The following is a 17246-nucleotide window of genomic DNA, read 5'->3' on the forward strand; positions in this document are numbered from 1 at the left end:
CATCCACATTAATACCAAACAATATACTTAATAATGGCTCACGCTGAGCTTGAATTGTACAGGGCAACGGAAACTTACATCTTTTCCATCATTTAGGAGGAGGGTGACACTTTTCAGGCAGGTCTCAGTGGTTGTCAGACCACATGTACGAAGTTCTCCTAATACGCTGAATGTGGCATTGTAACATGTCTGGTGAGAGAGCAAAACTAAATGTAAAGAACTGAACCAAAGAGGTAACGGAGTTAGTCAATATAATTCCTAGACACCAATGCTACTGTATAAATGAAGAGAAGATCTACATTGATTTATTTGTAGATAGATAGATAGATAGATAGATAGATAGATAGGAGATAGATAGATAGAGAGAGAGAGAGAGAGAGAGAGAGATAGATAGATAGATAGATAGATAGATAGATAGATAGATAGATAGGAGATAGATAGATAGATATGACTTTGGTGTGCTTTTCCAAGTTATTTGCAAGTTTATGACTATTTACATTGTTTACAATCTGCAAATAGATCTTAGGAACATTGGTTACACATTGGGCCTCTAAATGAATGCGGTTCTTCAGGTTTCCTCTATGGACTTTCTGTTTCAATTATACCTATGGGCAAACCGCCGGCGTTTCTATACGTATAATTGACATGCTGCGATTTCTAAAAACGCATCGGTTTTAGAAATCGTTGCATTTCCGCACCACGGTTTTTACCGCAAAGTGAGCAAGTGATTTGCTAGAATCCTATCCACTTTGCTCTGACTGTAAAATCATATCATTTACACCCCTGGTTATAAGAGTAAGTTCAAACAGCAGAAATTTTGCACTAGATTCCGCCATAGGATTCCAACATCTTTTGGTCAACGACAGGAAAATTTCCAAAGTGGAATTCTCATGACTGGGAGCCACCTCAAGATCTACTGTGTATACTTAGGTGTGAATTTTTACATGTAACGTATAATTATTCATTGATAGATCACAAGAAGGACAATCATGTTGTTACTATATAATACTATGAGTTATTTCCTAGGTACCTTTGTTAGAACGTAACTGCAGTCTCCATGGAACATGTACCGTGTAAGATCAAAGGAGGTGATATGAGATCCTCCCTCGATTGAGCAGGATCCCGGACAAGCCTTATTTACGCAGCTCCATTTGCCGGCTGAACAAGTGCTGATGGTGAAAAAAAATGCATTTATATATTTGCTGCAGTTCCAAACATGTAAAGTATTGGTCTGGCCTATAAAAATGTTTGGCACAAGTTTTAGAATACTATAAAATAATAAATTAAGGGCCCGTTCACACGGCGTAAGTGCTCGGCCCATTCCGAGCCGTACACGCGAGCGCTTCTAACCACTTCCCATTCACTTCAATGGGAGCGCTCGTAAAGCCGGCTTTACGTGCGCTCCCATTGAAGTGAATGGGAAGTGTTTAGAAGCGCTCACGTGTACGGCTCGGAATGAGCCGAGCGCTTACGTCTTGTGAAGGGGCCCTAAGCCATATTTAACTTCTGAACCATCTGTACCTGATGCCCTTGTCCCTAGTCTCTTTATCCTGGGCTCCATTGATCAGTCATGTGATCTCTGCGTACAGTGATTGCCTATAGCATTCACATTATCTTCATTATCTTATGTGCTGGAAGATACGGGAGTGGGGGGCTGGAAAGTGTTTTTGTCCAAAATCCTGTACCGAGTCATTTTTTGATCTCTATAGCCTTGCTATGTTTTTCTAATATCCTCTCCATAGACATATAATTAAAAAATATTATGCGGGCTACTTAGAGCAATTACTAGAGGAAACATGGATGGTTTTTGGGGGCTGAAGGCAGAAGCGCCTCCCGACACATTCATATCATGGATGACTGGGATATATAGTGCCGGACTGGATGTGCAGAGATGATCCATGTCATCCAGGACATCACACGACTGGGCAAAACAGGGTGCGGGTCCCTTAGTTATTTGAGCAAATGTAGTGCGAAACTAGTAATGCCCCTCTAAAATTCCTAATAACAACATATTTACCACCTAGATGCAGCTATTAATTAATAGATAGATTTTTACTGAGATAATAATTTTGCTTCTCTATTGAAGAGCTTAGGAAATAACCACAATTGACAACACAACACAGAGGTCATACTGGGTCTCCACCATTGGGACAATATATACCATAGTTACGTGAATATAATGGATTGAGGTCAATGTCCAGAAGAATTAAATATATCTTACCAAGTGCGACACTGGGCTGAGTATCCGGTGCCAGGTGTGTAAACCTGTCCGTTGTATGTACAGTAACATTGCTGAACAGGAACACATCCAGAATTGTTAATATCATCAAAGACCGTTCCTGAAACGGAAAAACATATCAATATCCGGACTGAAGCAGCAGAGAAATATCCTTTAAAATGGTGTCCGAAGCAGGAACAGCCTCAATGTAATACAAAGTCCTCAGTTATTTTTATTTTTTTACATTTAACGTTCATAGGAACATAAAAAATTCTCCATATCTTTTAAAGGGAATCTGTAATTTGGTTTCAATATAGAATGTGTGAGAACATGACAGGCAGAGTGCTGGAGTCCTGATATATCCACCCCAGGTTTTTGACCTAAATGTGGTTCAGGGCAGGTCTGGAATAGGCTTTAGCCCAGGTCTGGCTCATAGCATCATTACTGGCCCATAAAAGGCTGAAGAGTCTGCACTTCAGGGCAAATCCAGGGAGTCTGGGTCTGTCCTGATACTCTGAGTCTGGTGAGACCGTATTGTGCTAATTTGTTTGTTCATGCGGCTGGTAGTACGAAAACATATAATTAGTATATTGTTACTGTTTTGTTAAGTGCTCAGACGAGCAGGATTTTGTTTCACATCATTTATTTTGCCTGAAGTTGAGATGTTTTTTTTATCTTGCTCAGCTCCACTTTCTTATGATACTATGGAGCCGGTATAATATACAGTAAATTTCTGAACATAAACATTAACTTACCTGCAGGGCAGAAGCATCCATCTATACAATGGCTGTCACACACTAATGAGCGTTCAGGATTGGTGCAAGTATTTGGGCAGGCGCTGCCACATTCCTTGTACTCCATGTTGTAGTTACATGACAAAGCTGTGAAAAGAAAGCATTATCAATCTATATCGTATCCATCATAGTGAAATCGAATCCCCTAACTCCACTTTTTCAATCTAACAAGTCTCCTCCCCAAGGGACCTTCAGTTTAAGTGGGAACCCTCCAAATCGAGCCTAAGAGTGGAAGTCCTATTCAATAACAGCTCTGGTTTCATGAGTGAAATCCCTGTGCCTCGTTCCTCCCCACTCCTCTATTAAATTCTTAGAAGGTATAACTACAAGAATAAATTGGATTGTTGTAAAACATAGCAAAAACTGTATAAATTTGCCATCACTGTGATCAGACCAACCCGTTGCCTATAGGTAATATACCTTGACGGCAGACTCAACACCATAAAAACAAACCCATAAGAAAACTGTAGTTTTTTCTAATCCCAACCCATACTGAATTTTCCAGCTTTCTAATACACTGTACAGAATATTTAATGGTATCATCAGGAAGTAAACTTTGCCCTGAAAAAATAAGCCACTGCATAAGATAAGATAACATAATCCTTTAATAGTCCCACCATCGAACTATTAATATAAAGTCGTAGTTCTATTAATAAAAAAATTTAAAAAAATGTATGGATTTTGGAAGGGCGGGAGTATACAACAAGAATGCAAAAAACAGGGGCAACATGGTGGCTCAGTGGTTAGCACTGCAGCCTTGCAGCGCTGGTGTCCTGGTGTTCAAATGCCACCAAGGGCAAAAAACCATCTGCAAGGAGTTTGTATGTTCTCCCCGTGTTTGTGTGGATTTCCATCCCATATTCCAAAGACATACTGATAGGAAAAATGTACATTGTGAGCTCTATGTGGGGCGCACAATCTAAATTTTTAAAAAACCCGGAAAGGATTAAATTATACCATACCAGTAATATCGTCATGATACACTTACGTCTTTTTTTTAAACCCAATACGGCCCCCAACCAGTACAAATGTTTGGGGATCTGAGATCTATAGCATGACTATGACGGCACTTACGACAGAGTTGAGCAGTTCTCCAGTTTTGTGGAACTCCACCAGCATGGGTACATTGGCGGGAATACTCAGTAAAGGTGTTACATAAGCAAAAGCCAATGGCGTCTGGGCTACAACGACACAGATCTTGGACACAGGCATCAATATACTGAGCTGGATCCACCAAAGAGTTACATTGTGAGAAAGGAGCGCTTCTCAAGACCACCTCACATATTCGATTCTGTTGAAAACAATGCAAATAGGATAAGGCAATGAAATCATAAAAGAAATGAAATCAGTTTACTAAAGGCCATAGACATACAGATGTGCGTCCACCTCCAATCTCTCACAATACAGATTCAATACAATAATGACCTACCACCTATATGGGAAGAATATGCAAATCCGCCTTCCATGATGTAATTAGGAAGACAGTTGCTGCCTCATTGTTGCAAACCAATAGAGGGCGCTCACTGGAATGTGCAAGCCTGTCTTAAGACAGGATTCCAGTGAAATAACCCAATAATGGCTGCTCCCTTTAGCTTCATGCCCGACCTTCCAAGAGGCCTTTGTTTAGCAATGACGCTGGGATTATTACCAGGTTATAGTCTCTCAATCGAGGACAGCTGTTTCGATCTGGTTGGATCTCATCAGCCCGATGTAGAGAGGACTATAACCTGGTAGAGGTGAGAGGCTTAGACAGGGTTCGGGGGATATTGTCACTCCTTAGGGAGAGACCACCATATAGGTGTGTGGAGATTTGTTAAGCCTTTAGCACTCCACTTTGCAAGTGGAGTGCTAAAGGCTTAACAAATCTCCACACACCTATATGGTGGTCTCTCCCTAAGGAGTGACAATATCCCCCTACCACCTATATGTGATACTATGTGATAGGATGTGAACCTTTATAGGATTAGCAAATACAGACACGAAAAAAGGAGTTTTGGAGGACCTCAAAAGAAGAGTTCCTGTTGTTCATCAGGCTGGAAAAGGTTCCAAAACCAGAGTTTGGTCTCCACCAATCCCTAGTCAGATAGATGGGGTAGACATGAAGACCACACCATGAGTTAGGCGTATAATAATCATTAGAAAATGTTATTGTTCATGAGTCCACCATCAGGGGTGATGGTACAATAGGGACATTTTAACTCTATAGACCCCCTTGTGTATGAGCTGCTTATTGGTGACGTTCTATATACTTACCGTGTCCGTGCAGTTGCTCAGAGCAGTTTGTAACACATCTTGGCAAGTTTCCTGGGGTCCATTCAGCTTCTGCATGTTTCCATACTGATTTGTAGTTACTTGAACATCTGAAAGGTATTATACATGAGAAAATAGGATATTTTTTCTTACAAACTGGGAAAAACTTCAATTTCTGTCATCATACTGGTACACATGGCATGTTCTGCTTTGACTGCTTGTAGGACTTTTCACATGTTCTGTGCAAAAGCCACACGGACCCCATTATAGTCTATGGAGTCTGTGGGTTTCCCAGGTAAGCGCTTTTTTATACGTATAGGTTTCCGTTCGGGGGTCTCTAAGCGGATTCCCCAAATGGAAACCCAAACGCAGATGTGGCCATTTTTCTAAACAGGGAAGATTTACAAACTATGTAAAAAAAAACATAAGACATTTGTTTTTTGGCCTTTTTTTGGTGGAATCTACATCAAAATTGCAGCACATTTTGAATAGTAAATATGTATTGTACATTAGGGGTGACACTTGTATCTAATACACTGAATTACTGAGGACTTACTATTGGTGATGAACTCATTATAAATGGGAATTCCATTGTAATCTCCACAAAGACCACAGGTCTGGTTGGCAAATTTTGGATCCAGTTCCAACTAAAAAGAAAAGTAGATTCATATATTTACATTTTGAACTTTTAGAGCAGGAGATAAATAATATTTGTGTCTTTATTTTTATGTAATTTTTAATTTAGCATTTTTGTAAAATAAATATATGGAAAAGGGTTAAACAAATATGACGGATGTAAATTTCTCTTTTTTTTCCATTTATCTTTTAATAGCACAAAACGCTGCTAAAATATTTTTTCATTTCATTTTCATTTTTTTTTTTTTTTGCCTTAATCCCACCCCTCCCCCCTCCTCCCACACACAGATACATTTCCCATACCCTTGTTTTGGCATCGCTAAACCTTTTTTTTGTATACATATCATTTTTGGCCCCGTGGTTTGATGTAGCTTATTCGATTTTTAACAAAAAGAGAACTGTTAGAGATATCTAACTTTTGATTCAAAAACTGTAGGGGGCGCTCACTACAAAGGAACTTATGATGCCAATAATACACATAAAGCAAATTTCTACTACTGGTAACATTTTTTTTTTTTAAGTCATGGTAGATTTTCATGTGGATTTTTGTTGAATTGTTAATATCCATATCACATGTCCTAGCTATCACGTATGGAAAGATAACCCTACTGGAGAGGGAAAGAAATATATTAAAAAAATATTTTAGCAGTATTTTGTGCTATTAAAAGATAAATGAAAAAAAAAATGAGAAATTTACAGCCTTCTTATTTGTTTAACCCTTTTCCATATATTTATATTACAAAAATGCAAAATTAAATATTACATAAAAATAAAGACATTATTTATAAAATTAATAATATATATATATATATATATATATATATATATATATATATATATATATTATAATGAAAATAAAATAAATAAATAAATAAATAAATAAATAAAAAATACTCAATAGATTTGAACCAATATTCCAAGGGTCGATCGCATGATTCTAGCAAATTCTGGATAGAATTTTTCGGAATCTGAAAATTTCTTTGTGTACACATAGCCTAAACATTTAACTGAACTGCTCAGAAGGGTTTTCTATGTAGTGAAAATAACCCATAACATCCGTGTCACCTATGTTTGGATGCTTCAGAATCAAATACTTCTTATGTTTATTTTTGAGTTTTTTAAGAAAACTTTACTCAAGTTAAAATATTGAAGGGAATATACAAAGACTGGTGTATCATATCTGTTATTAGGCTCATGCCCTATATTTGGCCTCTGTAAAACTTTCCTTTTTTGCAGAATCAAAATTTTTACGTTGGGGAGATTCACAATCCAGAAGTAGATAAGAATAAATATTCCTGTTTCTAAGATAACCTATCTTTTAACTGTGGATAGTTACCAAGATAGCGTCATCTTCATTCCACATAAACTGGAGACCTAAACGTGCAGCGATCTGAATGTACATGCCAGTCCTGCCAACCTGGACTCCAGAAAAGCTGTATGGGAGCTCCACCCTGTACGAGACATGAAGATACGTTACAAAATTCAAGAAAAATTCTAATAAATCAACAAGGATGTAGAAGACACTTCACTAACTTCCAGGAGCTGTGTACAAAAAATAGTAGGATGCCTTGTAATGAAAGACTATAGGCAAAGGTGAAAATATCCTTAAGGCTTACTCTTTTTGATTCCAGACTAAAGCAAATATATAGTTATAATAGAATTCTAAAAGTGTATAATGAAATATAATATCAATAACTCACGGTAGTCCATTAATTGCTACGGTGCCGCTCTGTAACTCTATGTAAACTCCATCAATCTTCACAGAGATGTGGCTGATAGTTGGCAGTTTATTGACGATGGAGCGCCTTATCTGGATGTTAAAGTCCTCAAAGTTGCTCTTGCAGTTTGAGGCATAGAGATAGTTGCACGTTCCAGGGAAATAGAATATATCACCATCAAAGGTCTTAAAGTAGCTATTGCCCCACGTGCTGCAGACTTGTCCATTGTGGGCAGAAACAGCGGCTGTTGAGGATAGGAAAGAACATCTCACGTTTATAATATGCGATAAAACAGATCGAAGTGTAGTCTGATATCAAATTATATATTATTATTTTATATTATCTTATTATTGTACAGAAAGAAGACTAACAGTACTTAGGGTATTGTTATTTGCTTGTAATACTGAAGTAAGACTATTCTATTGTATATTTAGTGCTCGTCTTCTTGGCAAAAACCCCCACAGAAAACGAGATGGGCCAAGGGGAACCTATTATAAGTCAATGGAACCCATCAAAATTTGTTAATTGGGACCGGATCCTTTATACTGGTTCTGAGTCTGTTAACTCCTTGATATTTGCTAGACATGCATCACATGGTGGGAAGGTTGTTCCAGTGAACATACACCTATGTATGGCGAAGTGATGGCATTGGTTCAAGAGCTGAGTTAGCAGACTCCTTGCTAAAATGGACCAGAAACAGGTAAAAGTTCAAACCTGACCATTCAGTGCCATAGATGCAATGATCATCTACCGTATATACTTGAGTATAAGCCGACCCAAATATAAGCCGAGGCCCCTAATTTTACCACAAAAAACTGGGAAAACTTATGGACTCGAGTATAAGCCTGGGGGGGGGGGGGGAATGCAGCAGCTACTGGAAAATTTCAAAAATTAAAACTGTGCTGAAAAATTCAGCTTATACTCGAGTATATACGAAGTGCTTTACAGAGTGAGTGTGTGCCATGTGTATCGACCTCTCATGCAATGCAAATTGTGGGAAGTGGGGGGCATTTTTTTGTAGTTACAGACAGAGGCCTAACAATAACTGGACCTGAGAATAAAAAATCCATTCTTGAAACTCTCTATCCAAAGAAAATTTATTCTACATCCATTTCCATCAGAAACTCTGCGCTTTATTGTCCTGGCTATGCAATTTACACCCATCTCTACCATTTGTGTTTTCATTCCAGAATGTTCTACTATATTCTGAGTGCTAATAACGGTATCAACAATGGGATAAACAACTACATTTTGCCGTACAAAAAAATAAATCTTTTAAAGAATCATATAAAAAATATCAATATAAAAATGTTACAGCAATATGGCAACAAAAAATTTTTTTTGATTGTTCCAAAGTGAAATTTTTCGTAATGAAAACATGAAAAAAAAACTAGATCTACTGTTTATTGCCATGATTGTACCCATAAAATACAGCTACTCTTTTTCTAGCAAAACTCATTTTTTCCCCCATTTAGTACATTGCAGAATGTGTTAAATGGGGCCATACTGAAGTTGTATTTGTCTTGTAAAAAAATATACACAGAAAAATAAAAAACTCAAAAACAAAAAAATGGCTGCAGTGGCAAGAGATTCAAATAAAAAGGGAAAGCCTCCTTTTGTTTATTGGTTAAGATGGATGAAAATTCAGGATTTTAGAACATTAGGCCTCTTTGCCAGACATGATACTAAAGGTGTCTACTCCAATAACAAAGGTAAACTATTGTATCTCCTAGGACTGTATGAGTGATAACATAGAGACTACATATTTGGATACAGCATTATTTAGATGATCTATGCAGCCTTCCTAAGGCTAAGGCCCAGCGTTGCGTTAATGCAGTTTTTTTGTTGCAGATTTTACTGTGGTTTTTTTGAGCCAGAGGCAGGACTGGATTGAGCAGAAGGTATAAGTAAAAGAAGTTCCTATATATTTCCCATTCCCTTTGTAGCCATTCCTGACTTTGACCATAACAAAAACTACAACAAAAAAAAGCTGCATTTCGACAACGTTGGTCTTTAGCCTAAGGGCCCCTTCACACGGAGGATACTCTGGCTGATTCGGAGCATGTAAACGTTCCGAATCAGCAGCGTTTAAAGCAGGTCCCATTGCTTTCTATGGGAGGCGGCATATGTGCGCTCCCCATAGAAATGAATGGGCTGCTTTTTCTCATTCATCTCTATGGGGAGCGCGCGTATGCCGACTCCCATAGAAAGCAATGGGACCTGCTTTAAAGACTGCTGATTCGGAACGTTTACACGCTCCGAATCAGCCAGAGTATCCTCCGTGTGAAGGGGCCCTAATAATATTTTATTGGAAATATATTTTGTGATATTCCCATTTTAGCCACTCTATAGTTACCCTACCCCATATCCAGATAATAATTTAAAATATATGGTTACAAATGGGAAAGTATTGGGCGTGAAGTACACTTTTGTGGATGCAGAATGTTCTAAGAATTTTTCTCCTGCTCCTAATTTTTTCATATAAAATTTTTTTCATATCAGTTTTGTTGGACATTTTTTTTCTAGTTATCGATATTTCTAGATTTTAGATATAATTGCAAGAATCAAGCACAATATGTTATATTCATATTATATTCATATTCAAATTCATATTATATGAAACGATTTAATGGAACGTTTCATCCCCTCAGACTTTGCCACAGTATTTTATTCTTCTATTCGCCATAAATTCTGTTTTTAATTTTAGCTAATATCACATCATATGGAAAGAGACCCTCACAGCAATAGTAGTTCATCGACATTTGAAGTATGGAAAGCGGTCCACTTGAAATGAAGAAACTTAAAATCTTTAGGTCAGTGGGGTTGCCGTATTTGCTTGCCCTATATGACTTTGAATTCGGTCAACATGGTACTTAAAATCCTTTTTAAATCTAAGGGATTGGCTTTTTTTTTATAATGTCTTACTACCCGAATAAGACAACTCTACCAATAGTTTAAGTATTTTTTAGATTGGAAATTTTATATACTACTGTATATTATAGTGCCAATATCTTATCAGTGGAATTATTAAGATAAGATTTTTGCTTCTTTTGAGTAAATTTGCTTTTTTTCTAGTTGTTTACTATTGTTTTACGATTTTTAGGTATTATGGACTTACTTTTCATAACGGGAGTTGGTGTTCCAATGAAGGTCACTTGGGTGTCTAAAGAGAAAAAACAGAAGACATTACTTGAAAATATATATTCTAGAGCCTTAGGATAGCGGAAAATGATATCACATGTAAAATATAGTTTACTACAAATTTCTAATCGAATACAAAACTAGAAATTAATCGGTCAACGATCTGCCAAACACAACATAGCCAAGGTAGTGCTACAGTTTTGAAAATACTGTGATAAACCTGTTCACCTTGGGTTCAAAGAATCCTGTACCATCTCCTTTGTTAATTTACTTTTTTTCCGGCCCCCCCACCCACCTTCAGCCTCCCTTTTACTCTACTAACCGCCCCTCTTTCCTCCCCCCACACCCCCTATCCTGTACTTCTATATGTTATATTATAATGTATAATATTTAGGTGTTTATGCTCAGTTTCTGTATACATTGTACGATAATATCTACATTTTCTGTCTTTGCATTGTTTATTCTCATGTTTTGAAATTCCAATAAAATTTTTGAATTGAAAGAATCCTATATCCTATATCCTATAAATGTAATCCGCTATCCTTGGCATAAAAATACCAAAATCATATTTCTTTATTAACCTTTTTACGAAGACCAGTGATAAAAGATTAATAAACATATTATAATTCAATGTTCCAAAGATTATTATTTTTCCCTCCCGGTTAATCCGTCTTGCCCTTTCCATAACATTGTTTAAGAACTGCCTATGTCTTAATACACATTAACTATAAAATCAGTCAACTCTATCAGCATCTCAGGAGATCTAACTACATATAAAAGAAAAAAATTTAATAAAATAAGTTAACTTTACATTTAAAGAACTTTAATATTATAAAAGATTTGTAACATAGTTAAACCAATTCTAATATTCTACGTTGTGCTATTCTACAGGTAACATTATTTCTCTAGTAGCACGCATACCCTTTCAAAAAATTTATCTAATTTAGCCTTTATGGCTCCATTATAAACCTTGTGCATGGCATTAGATTAACTTTCCATTTTAAGTTTTTCTCTAAGTTGTTTTTAGGGACATTTGAGAATTTGTTCTGCTCTTTTCCAATACGTTCATCATTTCAAAAAAGAAAAATTTTGTGTCAATTACAATAAAGATTACTAAATGAATGACTAGTGAAAGTACAAAGTCAATAAACCATAATCTGACTGTTATCTTCATGGCAAATACTTGTTTTGTCGACATTGAGCTGTGGGAATCTACTGTAAGTGTTTAGTTTACTTCGGCTATTCTGTTCTGTTGATCTAAGAAAGTAGATATTTGTCTTAGTAATGTCAATAAAAGCTACGGTACACATTTCCAATTTGGAATATGGACTGTAATGTAATTTTTGGTACATTTATAGCCTTTTCCCTGGTGTTTGTTCTCTTATTCTAATTTTACAAAAGAAAATTATACACAATTGGAATTGTAGGGAATTTCGATATAACAACTATGTGTAAATTTATAAAACTCTTACCAGATATCTGTTGCATTGAATAGTCGGATGACAAACCTGTTAAAAACAAACATAAAGAACCATTCAAAATAACCAAAAACCTTAAACAATAATTTTTGAAATTGTGGCAATTTGGTTGTTGAGGCTTATGCCCAGGTTGGTGAGTGACAATGAGGGTACCAACAAGTCACTGTGCTTTGGGCAAGGGTTTTTGATTCTGAATTTGTATAGCAGATAAAACCTAAAATAGTAACATATGCTCACCTTGGACACTAAATTGGGTTAGCACTGCTATAAGGGAGCATGCTACTAACCCCGCACCCCTCCAAGTCCCCATTTCTATTGAGTTCAGTCACTTTACTGTAGGTACTGAACTCGGCTGTATTCAGAGGTGGTGACAATCTTCAACACCGTAGCTGTGCCTTTTTATAGAAAAAAAATTCCACCCTTACCTAGGTCATCTTTCCATCACAGAGGGTGAGAAATGCATTGTGGGTGGATTTTTGTGTGGACCAACCTGAGCAAGCATGTTTCTCACCCTATGTCAGAATGGAGAGTTTTGACCCAGGATGTTTGCTCTTTGGCGGATGGGTGAAATTTACTTTCACAAGAAAAACCATGGAGGTGACAATGGGTCAATGAGATTGTTTAAGACAAGCATAACAAATGAGCTGCCTATGTTTAGCTTACCTTGTGTAAAAATCCTTGTTCTTTTTTTAAAACCGACTTGAAAGAATGGTCTGGGTCAATGAGAAAGAAGTTCAAGTGGTCTAGTACAATGCACATAGTATGAGATGTATATTCCTCTCTGTGAGTAGTTATAAATCGCTTTTAATTCTGGCTAAAATTTTGGGCAATCTAAAGACATCACAATCTTGCAGCACTTCTGCTAATGGCCATGACTAGAGTCACCTAAAATTTTAGCCTGGTGCAGGGGTTGGGTCAATATAACAGCCATGTAGAGGCTCGGAGAAAATCTGTAATATGTACTCTTTCCCTTCTGTTAAATGGAGTGTATTACATACCATACAGATGTTTTCCTAAATAAAACCAAATACTAATGTATTTTTTTTCTAATCTGGTAACATTTTTTGCTTCCTTATGTGTCGAGACACAGGCCTGCCTCAAGTGACGTGTCTTCCATCGTTGAAGATGGCCAACATCAGTGGGGAGTACGCCAGAGCCCAGGAGAGGTAAATAACAGTGTTATTTTTATCTTTTTATCATACCCTGATTCTCTGATTATTATTATTATATTCTGGGGTCTGAAAAGACCCCAGAGTATAACAATTGTTCATGGGTGGTCCACAGTGGGGCATAATACTGTGTGCGGGGGCCACTATGGGGCATAATTCTGTGCAGGGGCCACTATGGGGCATAATACTATGTACAGGGGCCACTATGGGGCACAATAATGTGTGCAGGGGCCACTAAGGGACATAATACTGTGTACAGGGGCCACTATGGGGCATAATACTGTGTGCAAGGGCCACTATGTGGCATAATACTGTGTGCAAGGGCCACTATGGGACATAATACTGTTTACAGGGGCCACTATGGGGCACAATAATGTGTGCAGTGGCCACTATGTGGCATAATACTGTGTGCAGGAGCCACTATGGGGCATAACACTGTGTGCAAGGTATTAAAACATTTCAAAAGATTTAAAAATTTGGTATCGCTGTGAACATACTAACCCAAAAAGTATAAGGAACATGTATTTTTACCCACAGAAACCTGTAAAAATGAAAAACAAAAGAAATTGGACCAAATGCACCTTTTCTCTAATTTCACCCCATTCTTAATTTTTTCCTGCTTCCCAATACATTGTAAGGAGTATTCAGGGAGAACCATTATGAAGTACAATTTGTTCTGCACATAAGAAATCCTAGCTTTGTGATTGAAAAATAAAAAAGTTATGACTTTTGGATTGTCAGATTTAGAGTTGGGAAGGAATTTTTTCACCTAACATGGGGCAATTGGCATCAGTCTCACCGGGTTTGTTTTGCCTCCATCTGGATCAACACTGTATAGGTTGGAATTGATGGACCGCTGTCTTCATCCAATCTCATCTACCATGTAACTATGTACAAAAAAAAAAAAAAATAGCCGTAAGGGGAAGGGATTAATATAAGTCATACAATGCCCAACACATTAGTATGGTGTTTTCTTGTGGAACATGTAAATAAAAGTAAAATTTGCAGCGTGTTGCTTATTTGTTTGCTGAAATATGGTACAGTATATACAAACTCAATATTCAGTATTTTTTAAGTGTCAACAGGAAGAATTACCGTATATTGTCCATATGAATTAATCCTCCGCATTATCTATCTTGTTCAGTTAAAGGAGCTAACATTAGTGTGAAAGGTGTTTTATGGGATTTTTGCCGATCGCTCTTTTTTCTTGATATAATGTCACGGCCACGTTTGCCTCCTCAGTAACACTTGTTTTGATAATGTATTTTCAGATTTCCTATAACACCCACGTTAATATGTCGGCAGCGACAATCTGTAGACAGACATGCAATCTGAACATAGACTTTATGGGGACTGGGTGTGCAGGTATTGCGTGTTAACATTCACAACATTGGCCATTCTATGGGAAGGTACACATTACTTGTATAAACAATGTAGTCTCTTTGTGCACAACATATTTACAGTGGTTGGCTGCTGTGGCCTCACTTATCAATGGCTCTCCTATGTTATCTGCGAAGGGCATGCTCCCTACACCTGCCTTTCGGTCTCTAAATCTGGGGGAGTCTCTATGTTTATCCATCTAGCCATTCTTTTCTTGACAATGTCTCTTATATTCCTTACTTGGATCTTTCTCTCAAAATCAGAGAGGACCCCTCCCATTCCCAGAGTGGAACATTGTCACTCTGGAAGGCGGTGGAACCCAACCCATGACTGTCCTGAGGTCGATGGGAATAATGACCAGTTAGATTGATGTCCACTTTTTAAGATAGGTGCTTACATTGTGGATCCTGGCAGGGGAAACACAGCCACTTGGCCCTCTCTTGTTATTGTTTGCTAGTTTTGGGGCCATTTGGAGTTAAGTCTTCCCTTTTGCCTTTACTTTACAACAGTGGTACTTAACAGAGTCCACTACAGTCAGCTTTCTACATCTTTCTATCTATAGGCAAATATCTCTTTGCACATGATTGGTTGGAAGTAACCATGAGTGGGAAAATCAGTCTTTAGAAGAAGATGATTTCACTGTGGTGCAACGCATCACGGTTCTTACTACTATGCGATGCACAGAAAGTCCACAGAGTTTTCTTTGTGCTTCCATTATACCTATACGGAAACCGATTGGGGCTTTCATAGGAAAAAAGGACATACTGCAATTTCCAAAACTGCGAAGTTTTAGAAATCACAGTGTGTCCACTGTGCGTATTTTACTGCAAAGTGGGGATGAGATTTGCTAGAATCCCGTCTACTTTGCTGTGATTGTAAAATGCCACAGTTTATGCCACGTGGGGGCCCCAGCCTTAACATAGAAAATTTTTTCTTTGGGTGAATCAAACTTTGATATTATTTATAGAAACAGACACCATGTCCTGTGGACTAGAGAGGAGTGAGACCTTCCAACTTGTCATCAATCTGCCTCGCCAATGATATGGGATGGCATTACAGCCTAAAACAACGGGCAGCTCATACAACTTGAATCCATGCTGAGCAGCTGACACATGGCTTTGTCCCAACTTTTTTCAGATGTATCATTGCCGTCAACTTCTAAATGACTTATTTTTTTCATGTGAAAAAATGTCTAAGTTTCAACTTCTCATACTTATTAGGGCCCGTTCCCACGATGTAACGCGGCGCTCATTCTGACACGTAAACACGTGTCAGAATGAGAGCTTCAAAATAGAAGCCCATTGACTTCAATGGGTTCTGTACTAATGCACGCTACACATTGAAATCAATGGGAGGATTTTTAACCCATTGATTTCAATGTGTTACCTCAATTAAACGCAGACCTGGGCATGTGCGGCCCGCGGGCCACATCCGGCCCTCTGACTGCTTCTATCCAGCCTGCATAGCTAATGGAAGGTTTTTCAAGGACCTGGGATGATGTCATCACAGCCTATCACCAGGATAGGCTATGACTCATTAGTGGGTGGAGCCACCTGGGACTGTGTGCTTGCTGCAAGCTGCCAGCAATGGGGGCTGCTGGATGATAAAGAGAGAAGAGACAGCATGTGTGAGCAAGAGGGGGGAACTAGGGGCAGATGTAGGGGGGCAGTTAAACTTAATGCACATGTAGGGGGACATTAAACTAGGGGGCAGATGGAGGGTGACATTAAACTGGGGAAGCTGGAGGAGGATATTAAACCATGGGGGGTAGCTGGAGGGGGACATGTCTGCCTCTAGTTACCACCAGTTTAATGTCCCCCTCCAGCTGCCCCAGTTTAATGTCCCCTCTAGTTTCTGCTAGTTTATACTGGGGCACCAGGAGAGGGACTTAATACTGTGGGATATTTGGAGGGAAAAGTTATAATGTGGGGGGGGGGGGGTATAATGTTAGGGTGACTGTAGGAGGATTTTACTTTGTGGGGCACATGCAAAATGATTGAGAATGGGAGGAGTCAGCACAGAAGTGGGTGGAGCTAAATTTGCCGCGACGCACATGGCCCTCTAGAACTGATACAATTTCTCATGTGGCCCCATAGGAAAATTAATTGCCCACCCTTGGTTAAACGGAACCTATTGAAGTCAATGGGATTCTGTTTTGAAGCGCTCACTCTGACACGTGTTTACATGTCAGAATGAGCGCCGTGTTACTCCGTGGGAACGGAGCCTTAGTGTTTTTATGTGATTAACATATGGTTCTATGACATTTCAAATCATTGAATTCTTGTCTTATTTTGCACAATGTCCCAACTTTTTCGGAATTGGGGTTGCGTAAGTAACAACACCTATAGTTAGGGTTCCTCCTAAGTTTCCTTGAATGCGACCGTCTTATTGTTTATTAGAAAGCAGAATATCCATGTGGTCCTCTTCACGTCCTCTATGGAGTACAGCCCGCAGATCGGGCA

General features: G+C 38.2%; 1 protein-coding gene across 1 annotated transcript in view; it reads right to left on the bottom strand.

Moving 5' to 3' along the window:
* Nucleotides 1-12592, bottom strand: part of LOC142214432 (mucin-5AC-like) — a 30185-nt gene extending 17593 nt beyond the window's left edge. The window contains exons 1-12 of the mRNA XM_075283379.1: nt 12473-12592; nt 12230-12265; nt 10735-10779; nt 7599-7860; nt 7235-7349; nt 5819-5909; nt 5266-5372; nt 4087-4303; nt 2974-3099; nt 2222-2339; nt 1031-1169; nt 79-189 (exon numbers count right to left, since the gene is read on the bottom strand). Coding sequence (XP_075139480.1) covers nt 79-189; nt 1031-1169; nt 2222-2339; nt 2974-3099; nt 4087-4303; nt 5266-5372; nt 5819-5909; nt 7235-7349; nt 7599-7860; nt 10735-10779; nt 12230-12265; nt 12473-12545 — 1440 coding nt within the window. The 5' untranslated portion in view covers nt 12546-12592. The remainder of the gene's footprint in view (nt 1-78; nt 190-1030; nt 1170-2221; nt 2340-2973; nt 3100-4086; nt 4304-5265; nt 5373-5818; nt 5910-7234; nt 7350-7598; nt 7861-10734; nt 10780-12229; nt 12266-12472) is intronic.
* Between the last annotated feature and the right edge of the window lie 4654 nt (nt 12593-17246).

The sequence above is a fragment of the Leptodactylus fuscus genome, chromosome 7 (genome assembly GCF_031893055.1).
Source record: "Leptodactylus fuscus isolate aLepFus1 chromosome 7, aLepFus1.hap2, whole genome shotgun sequence".
Lineage (NCBI taxonomy): Eukaryota > Metazoa > Chordata > Amphibia > Anura > Leptodactylidae > Leptodactylus > Leptodactylus fuscus.